The sequence below is a fragment of the Oculina patagonica genome, chromosome 1, assembly GCF_052425735.1.
Source record: "Oculina patagonica isolate OP01 chromosome 1, crgOcupat, whole genome shotgun sequence".
NCBI classification, from domain to species: domain Eukaryota; kingdom Metazoa; phylum Cnidaria; class Anthozoa; order Scleractinia; family Oculinidae; genus Oculina; species Oculina patagonica.
The window spans coordinates 25,444,261-25,462,736 of NC_135758.1; the positions used below are offsets into that span (position 1 = coordinate 25,444,261).

The following is an 18,476-nucleotide window of genomic DNA, read 5'->3' on the forward strand; positions in this document are numbered from 1 at the left end:
AGAAAAAGAGACGAACGAACAGCTATGAATGTTTAAGTAAATCTCCATAAAGTTAAACTCCATATTCAAAATTACGAAAAGCCTCAAGGGTTGACATCAACCTCTCCTCCTTCCTTGAACTTCTAAGGGTTAATCACGAATTTTCTTTGAGATTTTTCGATTTCCTACGCAAAAAAACAAAAAACAAAACAGAAGGTAGTCAAGTTGATTGCAGTTAAAGTAACTAACTTACATTAAACTAAGTAACCTCAGATTCCTAAAGGTGTCTTCTTGGATCGAGCTCAAATTGTTTCCAGAAAGATTTCTGAAAGAAAACCATGGCAACACCATAAGAGTTTAGACCGTTTTCGGCTCTTCATGTAATGGTAAATAATATAGCAAAAAGGGGAGCATAAAAATACATACACTACATAATTAATAGAATAAAATACATTGTATATGCTATATTCTGCATATATTTACCCAGATAGGAAGTTAGTATTTGGTTTTAGGTAGTTTTAAGATACCCGGCGGCCGGGAATATCAGCAGAATAATTTGTTGCAATGGTATGTTGATAAGATTGTCGGTTATCTAGTGTTTGTGGCAATCTTTCCTCTCAGTGTAGACCTAGTAACGATCCCCGTTGCTAGCGAGGATCGTTACTTTACAGGTATAAGGTCAAGAAAATACGCATTATATAAGAGCGTCATGAAGCTAAAAAGCAGTTGAAGAAATCAAAAGCCCTCTGGGCTTAGTGTCTCGTGACTCTTTTCAGAGTTTAATTTATTTGAAAATAGACCGCTTTTCACGTCTATTTATTGCTTGTAAAGATATCGAAAATTAAAAAGCGTGCATCTAACATAAAGAAACATTTAGACTCCTCACCCCTAAAATTTGAAATAAAACTAAAGCTACTTTTGTCGCTCGATAAAAGTTGTGACATTCACAACACGATATACGAAACTCTTGATTCACTTGTCAATTCAGAAACCTTTGTCGTGAATGCTTGCGCTGAACTTCACGATTTCACAGTTAAAGATAAAAACAAAGGTTTATTCCAACTACAAAAGGTTCTCACGCGAAAGGCTTAAAATCCAACTAAAAAATATACTATAAGATTACATGCTTAAAGTTTTGAAATCGATGCCTTAATAGTATCCATTCCGATCACTATCACGGTAATTAAGCGTCCATCTTGATTCATACTAATTGATCGTTGCTATTTCTGTCAGGCGGATAATGTTTGTACTTATTATTGTCACGCGATTTGTTTCCGACACCTTATCAAAAGCGATTTTTCCAAGCAGCCGAAAGTAGGCTTGACTTAAATTCAAAGTACACTCCAGCATGTAGCCGTTGAACAGTTATAGGACTCCGATAACAGCAGAAAAAGAATACAGACACACACAGATTCATTAAGCATTTATCTGTCACAGATAGTTCTTAAATATCTAAAAAAGGTCAACAAAGTCACAGATTCTCCTTTGTTGTTTTGTGTCTGTGACTGATAAGAACGTTTTCAGCCTCACGTTTCAATAAACTCACGCACACTACCAAGCAAAGTTTCATGGTTGACCTTTCGCGTGTGTCTTCGAGTAATACTCAAATTGAAGACGCACAAGGAAAATAATGTCCACGGGATCTGTTGTTTTGAACTAGTTTAATCAGCACAAATTCTAACTTGCCTAAGCTAGCTAGTCAACTGAAGTAAAGGCACACTTGTGGTTCGACTACTACGGTCTATTACATCTTTGAAATCGGATCTAATCAAAAATGGAAACGGCAAAAAAAGGTTTTCCTGACATATTGTCGGTCGACATACCTACAGTTCTGTATGGCGCAATCCTGTTTAAGACATGCTTTTCCCCTATTGCTGTACCAAAATCATAAAACACATTGTTCTCACGAAACGGTAGCTATTATCTGATTGACTAATATGACTAGAATGGTGGGAATCTCGTGTGATTGCTTTTATCACTAAGAAAAACAAACAAAAAGCTTAAAAATAAACGCAACTGTCAGTGCAAACAGCATCTGCAGACCTCTCAAGTCTCACGATTTTGTCCTGAGAATCACGGTTTTCACTTTAATCTCACGACGAGAAACAGAAATCTCACGAAAAAGCAGAGTAACAAGTCATTTGATTAGCGCCTGGTTTTAGGACTCTTTTAGTTATTTTTGTCCGTCAGTTGATCAATCTCCCGGTTTTTACTGAAATCTCCAGATTTTTTTACCTCAATCTCCAGATTTCCAGTGCTTTGAGGTTGAGAAGTCTGCATCATCTGTTTTGTTTAAATCTGATGATCGCATGGCGGGAAAAATATTGACATGGCGGGAAAATTCCGCGGCCTCAGAAAGCAAACACGCATGGAATGCACCTTCTCCCCTGTAGTATTATCTCGTGTCGTCATGACAACACCATGACGTCACGAGACAAAAAGGAAATCGAATAGTTAATCCCCTATTCAACGGTTTTGAAAATATATACTAGGACATTTTACTAATTCCTTGTATTTTTACTCACCCCTGTAAGGCTCGGAAAAAAAAAAACACGAAACTGTGGAGTATATTTTAATATGTTGTACTTACATCGCGGCCGTGTTGGATGGTAAATCACGTGGTACTTGCTTAATTCCTTGACACTTAACAGTGATCCGGGTGTGGCCAAATTGCTTGCAAATACATTTCCCTGGGTGAACATCTTCCAAACAACACAAACCAAACGCAGCCAACCACGAAACTAACATGAACTGCGTCAGACCAACATACAACAAACGCTGGGCTGAAGATGTTATCTCCATCTGCAGAGGAAAAGCTTCAATCAATATAGTAGTGTATTTTGTTAATTGAACTGTTAATATTTTTGGAGAGAGACAAGTAGAGAGTTTTCTGAACACCTAAGAAAAGCCAATTTAATCTAAAGTGGTGGAGAAAAATAAATAAATAAATAAATTATAATATAAATTATGATATGATGTGATGTGATATAAGGAGATGTGATGAGATGTGATTTAAAAAAATGTAAAACAAGATTCTCAAATGTAAATGTAAAACGGCGACCGAGCTTAATCAAGCAAATATTGACTGATTCGCCGAAATTTCTCTTTACATCGCTTCAAGACGAAGTGCAATGTGTACGTTATTTCAAAACTATTCGTATTTTAGTGACAAACGAACGCGCCCTTCAATTCTAATATACTCAGACTTGGAACCGCTCTTCACAATGATCACAGTCTTGCGTTTGGCGGACGGTTTTTACGGCAAAGGATTCGGATGTCAGCCGTTTAAATCTTCAGTACGCTTATATCGGTCTCTCAAGAAAAAAAATAGGTTTTATTTAATGCTCTGTGCGATGAGTGAGGGGCTGGAAAAATAGTTGCGCAAGTGACATAATCCGACATTTACGTTATCCACAGCTATCTTTAGCACAGTGGTAATTTCCCCATCAATGATGTTATCTATACAAGTTATGAGACGTTCTTGTTTGCATTGCAAATTTTTAGTTTGCTGCAGATTTCTTTAATGACATAGGACGAGAAATTTATTCCACACACACAAAATAGAAAATAAATATTCAGAAAATTACTGTCAGATCGAGAGACTAAACTGCAAAAAACCCTCAACTGAAGCTGTTCCCACGTAGCCACCGAATAATGGCTACGTCGACACATTTCGTGAATGATGTTATGACCTTTATTTAAAATTATCGCTTCATATCGACAAGGCAATATTTGCCACGCTAAATAAAGAGTAAAATATTAATGAAATTATCAGTAGGTCAATGATTTACTGATAACTTTTGGCGAGTGAACATCAAATGTTGCGTGAATTAAAGTCTGGCCGAGGGATTACGGGTCTGGTCACCAATAAAATGAAAATAAATCCACAAACGAGCTAAGAACCGCGCTGGGTCCATAACCGTGCGGTTAATAAAGTGTACCCCATTTTATGAAAACTAAATAAATAATATACATACAAAATTTCTGCATGCTCATTGGCTGAGAGCACGTCACTTAAGCCTGGTTTTTACTAGCGACGCAAGCACAAGGGCAAGCATAAGCGCAATCACGCAAAAAGGAAAAATTTTGATCATTGTTCTTGCGCTTGCCGCAAGCACAAGCACAAGCATAAAACTTTCTTTAGTCCAAGACGTTTTCACGGTGAAATAAGAGCTGTTATTCTTGCGCTTGTGCTTGCGCTTGTGCTTGCGTCGCTAGAGAAGACCACGGCTTAAGGTCGCGGGGGACACCTTTGGCTAATCATTATGGCTAATCATTATTTAAAGCGTATGCACGAAGTGCAACGACTGTCATCGGCAACTTAACGAGCGAGTATTTGCATAAGGATATGAGCGCGCGTGTGATATACCATCTTATTTTCATAGTTATTATAATAAGAGTATAACACCTGTTGCCATAACCTGAAAAGTTGATTTCTTTGATTCTCAATTTATAAGTAATATGTACGAAACATCTTGATGAGGTCGAGGTTTTGAACAGCGTTGAATTGCGATCGGTTCGTCTTATTCAATTTCCTAGAATAATCATTCTACTCAGGCATCAGGCATTTATCAGTTTTGGATTGTAGCGTTCAAGTAGATTTTGTTTGGCCTTGTACCGGTCTTCCTTACAATGTCTAACATAGGACTTTGCAAAATAACGTGAAAGCTATGCTTACCTTAACTTGGAAGGAGCATAAGACTGGGAAGAAAGATCAGTAGTTATTCAATCATGATTTTAAAAAACAGGAAGTCTTTATCTATTTTTCCCTAACTGATATTGTGACAATATCAAAGGAAATGCTGTCACCGTAAACCTTGCATTAATTGTTTGATATTCAACAATCACAAAAAAGAGTTGTTGCTGCGTAGCACTCAAAATAGTTATCAATATTAAAGTGTTCAATAATGTTATTGGAGTGCATTAAATGCTGTATCAAAACAGACGTTTCGGGGAAACCCCGCTTCATCAGCGTGAATATTCACTCCAGGAACACTATTGAACACTTATTTGATATTTAGTGCTCGATTCATTCCTTATACGTCCTTACTACTAGAATTGTAAGTGTATTTATAGCGCAAGTAAAAGCATGCACAAATATCGATGTGGTACTCTTTTTGTCTGACGTCATGTCATGAATTGACTACTTTCGGTTTCGATATATAAAAAATATAAATAGTTTAAGGAAGCCAGAGAAGACTTAGACGCTCCATTCTTGACTTAGATCTATCGACTACCTAAACTTCTGCTTTCAAACAAGGTAAGCTTTTCTCTTTATCGTGTCTGGCTTTTCGAAGACGTTGACCTTCATGCTTTTACTCATGCATATCACTGAAATCGCGACTTGTTTTGAAGATTATGTTTTGATTTCAAAAGATATATCCACTGCAAAAACTTCTGCTTATCCACTGTTTAGACTCCTGGTATTAAACAAGGTCAGCTTTCTTTTCTTTATAGTGTCTGTCTTGTCGAAGACGTTAACCTTGATCATTTTACTTGTGCATATCGTGACTTGTTTGAAGAATATGTTTTGTTTTCTAAAGAGAAAATTAACTTGGAAAGTACAAGTTTTGGCTGACTTTTGCTTTTTCTGATAAAATGTGTAGCTCCTCTTGCTTCGCCGTCTGACTTCATGTGCTTCACGCTGAAACGTAACTAATAAGGCTCTACACAGATAAGCGCCGTCATATATTACTGTCTTACAAACATTCATATTTCTATGCGTAATATAAAATCGTCGTCCAGCATGCTGTTTCTTCTTATTATCTGCGCTCCTACGGCTATGGAGCTTTTTCCTACGCTGCGCTTCTCCTGTGGAATTCGTTGCCACCGGATACAAGGCTCCGTGACTCACTATAACTTACAGAAACTAATGAAAACGTATCTGTTAAAGAAGGCATTTTGCCGTCCTCGGAGACCCAGGGGCAGTTAGTGGGGCGAAACGAAGGAATAAACGGGGCATAAATCGTAGCGACGAAAGTTTTCGGGATAGACACGATAAGCATGTAGCGATAGTGTACACGTTTTTCCGTTTGATATTCTGCCTTGTGGTTGATCAATAATGTGTCTGGTTATTATTAGGCATCCTAATTGCAAAACATGGTATTGAACGCTCAGCGCCTGATTATTATCCACCTCTCAGTCTGTGTGATGCTGTCCATTGGAATTACAGTCAAATATGCGAAATATTGCGGTAAGAATAATTAACAATTATTCGTCGAAGGCGAAGTGAATCACGGCAAATATTCCCGGAGACGAAGTTTTAGTCTAATTTTCAGAGGTGAATATCAAGAACTATAAAATAAAGAACTAAAACACGGAACCAAAAAAACACAAGTGCTCGCTTGAGTACTTGTTTAATTCATCGATTGCAAATCAGAATTTACACTTAAGTTTAAGCAGTAAAGCGAAACAAAACAAACACTACGAAAAAGACAGATATCTAGTACCTTTGTTTTAGGTGGCTCCGTAGTTATTTCGGGCGTATTCATCAGTGACATACTTTGCGTCAGAACTTTTTCGGCTTTAACGCGATGGCTTTAAAACTTTGGGAAAACTTTCATGTATTATTTAGCAATAACATGATAAAGTTTGATTGCAATGGAGAAATATATTATAAATGCTATTGGCGTTTAACTGGACCCATGTTTTTGAACAAAATTGAATCCAAAAAAAAATTTTGCCGATATATTTTTGCTAAATTTCTGGAATAAGCTAATATTGACTTAACACGTGAGATAGCCAAGTTTCAAGAAAATCGTTGGAGTAGAAATGAAGAAATACAGGGAAATATTAAACTCATCTAAATAAAACTCTTAAAATTTACTGTAATTTTATACACTTGCCGCTTCTTCACGAAATAATCTACAAACCCAATATTTTGCGAAAAGCCTCCCCAATACTTGCTTAATAGAAGTGCCTAACCCATTGTCGATCGAGCTAACCGTTAAAAAGTATTCGCTAGTTCTGTAGGTCTCTGTAAACATTATAAAATGATCGAAAATCCTCGCGGACCTCCAAGGTTGCGTTCTGCATTTATTTTCGAAAATTATACCGCAGTTTTCTCTCAAACTCCTGTCACGTAAACTTCAGGGCACTACAAAAATTTTTGCATCGACTTTTGCTGCTGTGCCGTGCTGTAATTTGGAAAAATTGGCGTTGGGATTGTAAGCTACTCCGCAATTGTTCTTTGGCGAAGCGAACGAGCAGTTTTGTTTATATCATTATGAATACGAAATGAGCACGTGTGACATTCATGACAAGAATTCACACTTTTGAAACGGGGGGGGGGGGGGGGGGGGGTCATTTATATGCACGCCGACCATCCTAGGAGGAGAGGGAAGATATTTGTCGCATTGGAGTAACATGAGGTGCGTTAAGCTTGACTATGCTACCGCTCAAAAAATCGTACACCTAAGATATACTCTCTTTTCAATGTCACACAGCTCCTCGATATCATCAGGTCGAGGGGGTGTCTGCGTCACTGATGATATTGTTTGAGCAGATTATAACGGTGCAACGGTTGTAAAATCTGTTATAAAAAAGGTAAATTTGAACGTTTGAGAAATTGTAAATCCACTTCGATTATTAATATAAAAAAGCTGGAATCACAGAATTGACTAGTCCCCATGTTTAATACTAACGCACCTCATGTTACTCCAATGCGACAAATATCTTCCCTCCCTTCCTAGGATGGTCGGCGTGCATATAAATGACACCCCCCCCCCCCCCCTTTCAAAAGTGTGAATTCTTGTCATGAATGTCACACGTGCTCATTTCGTATTCATAATGATATAAACAAAACTGCTCGTTCGCTTCGCCAAAGAACAGTTGCGGAGTAGCTTACAATCCTAACGCCAATTTTTCCAAATTACAGCACGGCACAGCAGCAAAAGTCGATGCAAAAATTTTTGTAGTGCCCTGAAGTTTACGTGACAGGAGTTTGAGAGAAAACTGCGGTATAATTTTCGAAAATAAATGCAGAACGCAACCTTGGAGGTCCGCGAGGATTTTCGATCATTTTATAATGTTTACAGAGACCTACAGAACTAGCGAATACTTTTTAACGGTTAGCTCGATCGACAATGGGTTAGGCACTTCTATTAAGCAAGTATTGGGGAGGCTTTTCGCAAAATATTGGGTTTGTAGATTATTTCGTGAAGAAGCGGCAAGTGTATAAAATTACAGTAAATTTTAAGAGTTTTATTTAGATGAGTTTAATATTTCCCTGTATTTCTTCATTTCTACTCCAACGATTTTCTTGAAACTTGGCTATCTCACGTGTTAAGTCAATATTAGCTTATTCCAGAAATTTAGCAAAAATATATCGGCAAAATTTTTTTTTGGATTCAATTTTGTTCAAAAACATGGGTCCAGTTAAACGCCAATAGCATTTAAAATATATTTCTCCATTGCAATCAAACTTTATCATGTTATTGCTAAATAATACATGAAAGTTTTCCCAAAGTTTTAAAGCCATCGCGTTAAAGCCGAAAAAGTTCTGACGTAAAGTATGTCACTGATGAATACGCTCGAAATAACTACGGAGCCACCTTAATCGTTGGCGACTGAGCTCTTAGCAATTGCGTGAATCCTCTTGAAATAAGTCGAGTAGCTCTGATCTGAAGAGAACTGAGTAATTTTTGGTCAATTGATCTGCCACTGAGCGTGGCCAAGTGCGATCTCCAAAACCATCGTCCTTAGCACCAATTCTAATGCCTTGAGAACCATCTCTTGAAAATATTTCTGTTCAAAAGCTTTGGTAGCCAATTTTTAAAATTCTAACTGTTTTGAAAACCCCGGAGCTGACGTGATTTCTTTCGAATGAACGAAAATTTCATTCATCAAATGCCGCCATGTTTACTTGCCTGGATAGCAAACTTGGCGTGGCTTAGTAACCAAGCCCTGAAATGTTATATTCACCTCCAAGCGAGGTGAATATAACGTCATAAACCAGAGCTTCTAGACCAATCAGAATTTCGCATTCTTATATTCACCTCTTGAAATAAGACTAATATATTCTTATTCTTTATTTTAGTAAAGACTCTACTTGACGAGGGTAGCACTAAAATAGTATTAAAATACTAACCAACCAGTGGCCTCCTTACATTAAATACAATTCACTATAAAAAAAGTTACAATAGATAAAGAATGTTCTGCTTTTTCAGAACCGCCAGACGAAGACTTTAAGTACAAAGTTACACCATGGCCCGTGCTGATGCCCGGTCAATCTGTAAATGCTACGGTCACGATAACTCCTGGTAGGTCTGGGCTTTTGTAACGGCACGCAACGCTTCTTTCTCCTTTTCGGGTTGGGACCGTGGAGATGAGCCAGTTACGCAACAACAACTCCAACGGTCTTTAGTGTCAATCTCTAAACGCTAAATTTACACCACGTACTGGATGTCTGTCTCTTAAAGGACAACTTTACCGGGTATAAATCCCATTTCACAGCATATCAGTTTGCCCATGTCACTATCCCAATCCTATTTTTTGTTCGTGGGTCTCGATCCCAGTGACCCATATCCCATTTCCCTATTAGAAAATAGGCAGATCCCAGTTCCCTTTTACCCCTTTAAGACCGCCACGTCTCCAGTACTTACAATTTACAGGGTCCGTTTCATTTTGTATCATTCCACTCTCCTTCTCCCCTTTTTGCGCCTGCCGCACAGGCTATATAAAAAAGAAAAAAAAAAAACAAAAAAAAACAAAGAGGCTTTTTATTCCTAAAAGCAGCTTCGCTTTATAATCAGCTAGACCAGGAAAAAGGGGAAAAATGTGACTTTGTCGTACTCGGCTAGAATGACGCCCTAGTGGCACTAGTTACAAAAATAATCGTTTAAGACCCGCTAGCTAATTATTGATTTGTAAACGTACTTTCTCCTTCCCGAAGCCCAAAACCATCTGTAATTGACGAAAATTATAAAGGGGCATATTCAGAGGCTCATACATCTAAAAAAAAGTTGGCCATTTCAAAACTAATTGTTCCTGGTCTTTGTATTTTTCAGCTAATTTGATCGCGATTTAATTGTAAAGCAAATATATGACAAAATGTTAAAAATCATGACTGAAATGAGACCTAAATTTGGCATATTTTTAAAGATTCACAAGGCTTTTTGGTTCACGGCTTTGCCAAAAGGACTTATTTACTCTAAAGGACCTAATTTCTTCTTCAAATCAGAAATTTTCGGGCAAGCAAAATCGTGAGGGCTGAGGCGGCCAATTTTTCGTTATTTGCAAACGTTTTCCAGTAATATCGGTCCGAGACAGGTATATCTTAAAATTGTTTTGAAGTTATTAATAGGCTTATTGAGTTTATGAATTGGAGGTCATCCAACCAGTCTAACGTAAAGTTAATGCATTACATTCCACTAGCTTTAAAATTTTTTGGGTGACCAGTTACTGTAATTAATTTATATATTGTATCTTCAGTTTATGTAACTTACAGCACATACAAATAAACCTTGACGAATTCAAGTAAAATTTGCAAATGCATGAAATATGTTTATTGCAGACAATACCCTCCCGAATATTGGTATTTTTAGCATTACCTTGGATATCGTTCAGAACAAACCGAGTCAAGGTTTTGCAACTTATTAAATTTCCACGTTCCTACCTACTGTTCAGCAGAAAAAACAAAACAAAACAATGAAAAACAACTACCCAGTTTCCACAGGCAGCCTAAAAAAAGACAAGCATTTGCCAAAAATGTAAAGAGAGATTGGGTATCTTGGATTACTGGCTGCCTTAAATAAAAAACAAACAAACAAACAAACCAAAAAAACAAACAAAATTAAATTAGGTCGACACAAACAAATAAAGTCAGGTACTTTTAAAAGGTAATGTTACTTGATTCTGGCTTTAATTTGTTTGTTTTCTTGTTTCGTTTTTTTGTAATTTTAAAGAAAGGCAAAACCATAAAAAAAGATATACAAGTTAGCAGGATTGATGTGATAAAGCAGATAGTATAGATTCTCTGTATTTTTTGATAATAGATGTAGACGTTTTCTCGTCAACATATCAGTACGAACTGATCTACAACGGGGTACCTATATTTAGGGGAACAAAGGATTTGCCTTGCAAACACCTACCACAAATTTGCAATTTGGCAGCAGGAGGTGAGTACAGTCAAAATCTGTCGGAAGGTTGTGTGTGTGTGGGTGCGTGAGTGTGGGAGGGTGGAGGGGTGAATTGCTGAGTAATACTGACAGTAAAAACGGTCGAAACTTCAAAATGAACAAAAGATACTAAACGAAACCAGACTGACTGCTGATTTTTAATATAATTGTAACGAAAGCCAATAATGTTCCGACGCACCCCCCCTACATGAGTTGAGTTGTCACAAGGGTGTAATAAACATAGCCGATAGTTGTGACTGTTTCACAGAATAAAATGGCTTCTATACATTATAGTACCGTATTAAAAAACTGCAAAACAGACGTTGCATACAGGGCAGTGGCACGTCACACGTATGCTGCCAGGTCACTTAGGTTGCACAATTTTCCTCTACTTAAAGATTTTAAAAATGTGGCTTTCTTTTTTTTGTAGAAACGTATCACTTGTCATACAGCGACCCCCGTTTGAGACCTTTTCAGTCTGTTCTGCCTAAGGTACAGTTAAATCAATGCCATAAATAGCAGAGAGAGAACAATAGGATTTTTGTGGGTCAGTAATTATATATCGAATATTGCAGCCATGAACCAAAACATCAGTTTGGAAGCGACTGAAATCGTCGATGTGATATGCAGAAAGAGGAAAATAGGGTTTCAGGAAGGTTAATAATTATAATAGATAATTACTTCGGCTAACAGCACTATTGGATATATTGCAGGCGCTTCTGCCTGCGACCTCAGCTGCCTGCAATATATCCAATAATTATGTGAGCCTTAGTGATTATATTTTATATAAATACATAGAAAAGAAGGTGAGCGGCAACTGAAATTTCTGTTCGAGGTTTTCTTATAAAGCAAACTTTAACTTAGTTCTATTCCACGGATGACAAATTGATATTTAGCCACGTCAAATAACTTCTAGAAAGCTTGTCATTGCAAAGCTTTTCTCAGTGACATAAAACAAGTAAGATCACGTATGGTCTCCTCCGCTTTTCGATACAATTTCTAACGTTTTATTTTTTTCTCAATATATACCCATCAGGGATCCTACTTTGGCAAGTTGAAACTCTTCAATCAAGAACAGTTTATGTGGTTCTGTATCGAAGGAGAATTTGTTTTACCTTGAAACAACGAAAACACCACTACAACAATGACTACTACCATCACCACCACCGCCAACGCCACAACCAGCCTAACCACCACAATTCTATTGTTTTCGGCTTCCAGCGCCACAACCGTAACCGCTACCACCGCCGCCACCGCCACCACCAAAACCAACCACGATAGCAACAATAAACAAATAATATTTTGAGATCGTTGATTTACTCCTAAATACTGAATTGTAGTCGGCTTTGTCATAATTGGTCCTCGTATAAATTATATCCCAACTAAATATAAAAAATGGTCCAGGATTTGTAAGCGGTAAAGCGTTTGTAGTAAATAATAAAGATGGTAAAGAGTTTGTTGTTAAATAAAATTGAAAGTTGAGGAATATTAAGACAACTCTTTTTTTAGTGTATTTTTATAATTGTAAGCATAACGTAGAATGCCTATTGTTCTCAGGACATTTACTTACAGTTGAGGAAAGTGTATAGGTCTGTCATGACGCTTGTTAATATTCATAGACGCTAATAAAGAGCTGTTTTCATTGGTTGCTATGAATGCGTGGCAATACTCATTAGATCATGCTAGGGCGGTAAACTAAATAATGAACTCAGCGCCTATTGTTTCTTCCTTTGTTTCAATAAAATCACTGCACCAGTGCTTCTTCGTTCGCTTCGCGAACGTCAAGTCAAACATTCACGCATAACCCATTTTCGTTAAGGTGGCTCGATCGGGTTTTTGAGTGACAATACCTTTCAACTTTGAGCAACTTGTATGTCACCGTAACAATCCAACTGAAAATCGATCAGCACAGCTGTACTAAAGGAAGATGAAAGTTTCGATTGAGATAAGTTTCGTCGAAATCGGAGTAACCATAGCAACATAATGACGTCACCACCCATTTTAAACGAGACCGATTTTTTTCTAATAGAGGGATAATTTTGAAAAAAGGCTTCTAGATCTTGGACCTGACATAGTTTTCTCAAGGTCTGCAAAATGTGAAGAATTTTTATGAGAGCGTTTTCGAGAAAATTTTGGATGAAGTTTTCAGGTGCTAAAATACAACAAAAACAAAGCAGTCTTAAAACATTATTGAGAAAACGTTCACAAGGCCCGATCAAGTAACATTTTGACCTTAAGTGAATCTTGTACTATCTAATTACCTTGGGAGAAAACCACAGAGAAATCGTTTCATTTGATTTCTTCAAACATCGGCTTGAATATCAACTGGTATGAAGTGTTATTCCGCTCTTTTATCGATAAAGGGCCTTCGCTTACTAAAATGATCGCAAAATAAAAATCGCTTGATAGAATTTTTTTAAACTTGGCAGTCAAAAAGAAGAATAAGTATGTAATGAAATGTCTGATTTTCAAAATAATTGAAACATTTTAAGGCAGTTGATTTAAAGCCTTAATTCAGGTAAACATTGCGCTGTTTTTCACCCTACATCGGATCGCTGCCTCATTATCTGTCTCCATTGTCTCAAGCCGCGTGCATTTGCAAATTCCAGTAGATCATGAATCACTAATTATTTTTAACTGGAGATTTTTGCGACATTTCTGCCTTGGCCTTAAAACTGTTAGGAAACTGAAGATAATACAAGTGCTTTATCAGCCTATACCTTGTTGTTATTTTATTTTGGCTTGTTAAATTAGCTTGTTTCTGTACAGTTTTCGAAAAAAAGGGGCTGTTATACATATTCAAGATGTGCTGAAATTTGCAAATGCACGCGGCTTGAGACAATGGAGACAGATAATGAGGCAGCGATCCGATGTAGGGTGAAAAACAGCGCAATGTTTACCTGAATTAAGGCTTTAAATTAACTGCCTTAAAATGTTTCAATTATTTTGAAAATCAAACATTTCATTACATACTTATTCTTCTTTTTGACTGCCAAGTTTAAAACAATTCTATCGAGCGATTTTTATTTTGCGATCATTTTAGTAAGCGAAGGCCCTTTTTCGATAAAAGAGCGAAATAACACTGCATACCAGTTCATATTCAAGCCGATGTTTCAAGAAATCAAATGAAACGATTTCTGTAAGATTTTCTCCTAAGGTAATTAGATAGTACGAGATTCACTTAGGGCCAAAATGTTACTTGATCGGGCCTTGTGAACGTTTTCTCAATAATGTTTTAAGACTGTTTTGTTTTTGTTGTATTTTAGCACCTAAAAACTATTTCATCCAAAATTTTCTTGAAAACGCTCTCATAGAAATTTTTCAAATTTCGCAGACATTGAGATAACTATGCCAAGTCCAAGATCTAGAAGCCTTTTTTCAAAATTATCCCTCTATTACAAGAAAATCGGTCTCGTGTAAAATGGGTGGTGACGTCATTATGTTGCTATGGTTACTCCGATTTCGATGAAACTTATGTCATTCGAAACTTTCATCTTTCTTTAGTACAGCTGTGCTGATCGATTTTCAGTCGGATTGTTTACGGTGGCGTACAAGTTGGTCAAGGTTGAAAGGTATCGTCACTCAAAAATCCGATCGAGCCACCTTAAATGGTTTGTGCATTTGCTTTTTCATTTTGCTGTTAGGGAAGTTTCGTTTTTGGTGATAGAGTTACCGTCGGAAAGTTGTGTAGATAGTTACCATTTGGAAGGCGAGGTGGCCTAATGGTTAATGTGCTGCACTCCCGGATTGGGCGGTCCGGATTAAAGTCCTGGCCGAGGCACTGCGTTGTGTTCTTGGGTAAAACACTCTCATACTGCCAATCTCCACCCAAGTGTTTAAATAGGTAACGTTTATGCTGTGAGTAACCCTGCGATAGACTAACATCCCTTCCAGGGGGAGTGGAAATACTGCAAGTCGCTTCATGCTACGGAAGCCGGGATAAGCTCTGACCTAATGGGATACAAGCCTCGAACGCAGACTTTACCTGCTTTTTGCATTCCCAAATTCAATTTAATAGTGTTAAAATGTCTTTCGATTAAAGACTATATTTTGATAGCAGCCTTAGCAATATTGTTAAAGTACATCACAGTAGAAAAAAAAAACGAAAAAAAACGAAGAATACAAAACTACATGGCTATAGCGGGGAGAACAGGAATTGCTTATAAACGAAAGGGCCAGACATGAACAGGATGAGGGCGAACACGTAGAGAACTAACTTATACCGTGTATGAAAAGAAGAAAAGAAAGAACAAAATTAAAGATTTTCTGCGAGACACGAAAATTTTCTGCCGCAGGAGGGGCTTCTGCACGAGGCGCAGCAGGAAAAATATCGTATGCAACATGATTCTCTGGAGAGTGGGGGGTGTTCTTGCACAGTCATAACGTGGGAGAGAGATAACGGCAGACGTGTTCCGTGGCAATTTTAGTTAAAGTGGCAAGTGTGTTTGAATAAGTCCGCTGAGAATTGTGGTGACATTTTGAGACAGATGTTTGATAATGATATTTTCATTGCAATACAGTAAACACAGTGTAGATTGCGTAGAGCAAATCCGAAAAGCATCGTATACAACTATCTTAGTTGAAGTTCGATTAACCCGAAAAGATCTTCAAATCATTATCACTCTGTTGCTAACATAAGTGAACATATATGTCCGTTGCTAAGTGCCCTAACGAATTTCTATTTAGTACAACATTTGGATATTTTTACAGAAATTTGAGTTATTGTTCCAATTATAAACTTCATATTAGTATTTAGGTAACGTTCTAAACCACTTTTCCCATTCAGCTACTAACGCCCTCTGTCCCAACATTCCAAAATGGGTTTATGGTATCAAAAAAATGTCGAAAGACTAACATACTGAAAGTTAAACGGAAGTTCGCCGTCTTTATGTACTACTTAAAAAAAATACAGCAAACCGAAAAACGGAAGGAGGGCATCAGCACAGAACATAAATGCGTGATGATATTTGCCGAGTTTGAATAAATTGTTTTTGTACTAGATTTGCGCATGTTATTTTCTCGCAATTTTTTCATGAATATTATTAACAAGTAATCACATGATTTTTCTGGGGCAATTTGGGATAAATAAGCACTCGTAAATTTTTCGAAGACTACAAATTGCACTCGTCCTACGGGTTTGTGCAATTTTGTTAGCCTTTGAAAAATTTACTCGTGCATATTTATCCCAAATTGCACTCGAAATCATGTGATTACTTTTACAAACACCACATATTGACAGCATGAAACTTTCCGGAGAAATTTTCGCTGCTTTAAAGACAAAACTTAGAAAACCTAAATCTTTTTACACTACTAATCGAACTCTCCTACTGGCGTGGTCCCATGTTGTTATTGTTTTGGCAAGTTCACACAGAAATGAGCTGCTCATGCGCCTTAGAGACATCCGCTGACTACAGCCCTGATAATTGCTTTGCAATTTATGAGAGCATCGCTGAGATTTCATATAAGAGAATGCATGGGAACCCCCCCCCCCCCCCCCTGCTATTTATTCTTGAATTGCAGTTGAAAAAACAATGTTGCTTTCTTAATTGATCCAACCTTGTATACTTAACCACTTTTTATATGCACTTGAGCAAGGTGTACGTTCACGAAACTTTCATTTTAATTTCTATAATTTCAAACAGGACAGATTGACGGTTTCTCCACTTAAGGAAGACACAGGCTCCAAAAGAATGGTACCTGACCATATCTTAGCTTATATCTTAGTATTTTTTATATATTTTAATCTTTTTAACTTCCATTTTAGGTACACTGTAAGACTTTTAGCGACTTTTTAATTTTTACTTTTTACTAGGGCCTCTAAGGATAACAGTTTTTATTGTAAAGCTGATGGAGTAACCCTATTTAAATAAAGGCTCCTCATCATGACAAGAAAACTCAATCTACTTCAATCAGAACCTGAATTTTGAGTAAGGTACACTTCGTGCCTCCTTACATGATGTCAATGTGTTAAAACATTTGGCTGTTCTAGTCGGTTTATCTTGCAGTTAAAAAGAAGAAATGAAGACAAAAAAATAAATAGAGTAAAAAACGTAACTTGATATCCAAATTAAACTTATTACATTCTTACAAGTAATACAGAGCGCAAGCCTTGAGATTAACTTGTTTAACAGTCACTGACTGAGAAATCCAGGCAGGCAGTCAAAGATGGGGGTCGGCCGATTTGCTTCATACTAACACCATAAATAGGTTAGGTGGACTTATGAATAAATATACTAAACTTGGCTCCTCAATCTTTTTCGTATAGGAGATATGAGGTCCACTATTTATCACCCCCCAACAGGGCCTAGATTTACCAGTAAATTTGACCCAAATTTGAAAACCACTATAAACTACAAAATTAAACGAAGGGAATTTTTATTTTCTGTGTGGCATAAACAGACATAGAACTACTTGTAAAAATCCAGAAATGTACGAAATAAGCACAAGTGAGTCTACACCGTCCACGTTTTAAACACCTACATTTTACATTTTCGAAGGAACAAGATTTTGCCCATTTTCGAGTTCCCGTAGAACACACAACTATAACTGCAGAAATCATTGGATACCACAGATAAATGCTCTTACCTTCCCTCTATCATAAACAGCAATAATCTTTTTGGGCCATTGAAACAGCAAGATTTTAGAGCACCTCAATGTAGTTCATGTAGGCGATATCGTCTTCAACAACACACGAAGCAACCAATGTGTTTTTAAACCACTCCTCGAGTCCACTTTGAGTTTTTCCGAGGTTAAATGAATGCAATTGACTGAATTCCTTCCGAAATATGTCTTAACCCGTCGATTATTCATTAAACAGTGAAGAAAACGTGAAAAACACGAAGATAACAGAGCGACGCCATTTTGAATTTGACAACTCGCAGGGGCCTGGAATTCAGCTTTTCCCAAGGAGGGTAGGGTGGGTGATTGTTTTAACAGGTGTATCACAGGTGGGTTAGAGGGGCTAGCATTGGGCCGAATCAACGTTTATGCTATTTACAAAGGGGGTAGCTCTTTTATTTAGTTTTATAATATGAGAGCAATTAAAAAATATATTTCAATAAAATTATAAAATTACGAACGAGTTTGAATAAAGTATATGTTGCTTTTTTGTTTTTTGTTTTTGTTTGTTTTCTGTCCATCCGTCTGCTCTGCAGATTCTTCAGTGCCAATTATATTTTTTTACAGCTACTTATTTTATCAGATATTGATAAAGCCGGTTAAATAAATATATATATTTATATTTAACTGCAGACAGTACTGTTTCGGCCTATATATATACCGTGTATATATATTTTTATACATATATCAACGCGTCATACAAGCACCAGGTTTTGCGATGTTATCTACATAGCCGGCTTGAAATATAATGTACGACGGAAA

General features: G+C 37.1%; 1 protein-coding gene and 1 long non-coding RNA gene across 2 annotated transcripts; one reads left to right on the forward strand and one right to left on the reverse strand.

Moving 5' to 3' along the window:
* Nucleotides 1-248: 248 nt before the first annotated feature.
* Nucleotides 249-4,738, reverse strand: LOC144644336 (uncharacterized). The gene is made up of 3 exons (XR_013569095.1): nt 4,658-4,738; nt 2,570-2,781; nt 249-304 (listed from the first exon to the last, which is right to left on the reverse strand). It is a non-coding gene; the product is annotated as an uncharacterized LOC144644336 (long non-coding RNA).
* A 393-nt stretch (nt 4,739-5,131) lies between these two features.
* LOC144643913 (uncharacterized) lies at nt 5,132-12,746 on the forward strand. Its single transcript, XM_078503311.1, has 6 exons — nt 5,132-5,239; nt 6,061-6,172; nt 9,147-9,239; nt 10,974-11,096; nt 11,527-11,588; nt 12,133-12,746. Exons 2-6 carry the CDS (start codon nt 6,079-6,081, stop codon nt 12,214-12,216), a joined length of 456 nt encoding a protein of 151 aa, XP_078359437.1. The 5' UTR covers nt 5,132-5,239; nt 6,061-6,078; the 3' UTR covers nt 12,217-12,746.
* Nucleotides 12,747-18,476: the final 5,730 nt, after the last annotated feature.

Bases quoted from the DNA above. Each gene is read 5' to 3' on its own strand.
- LOC144643913 (XM_078503311.1), top strand. From the start codon at position 6,079: ATGGTATTGAACGCTCAGCGCCTGATTATTATCCACCTCTCAGTCTGT. The intron at 11,097-11,526 runs GTGAGTACAGTC...TTTTTTTTGTAG, and splicing joins TTGCAATTTGGCAGCAGGAG to AAACGTATCACTTGTCATAC. The intron at 11,589-12,132 runs GTACAGTTAAAT...TATACCCATCAG, and splicing joins TTCAGTCTGTTCTGCCTAAG to GGATCCTACTTTGGCAAGTT.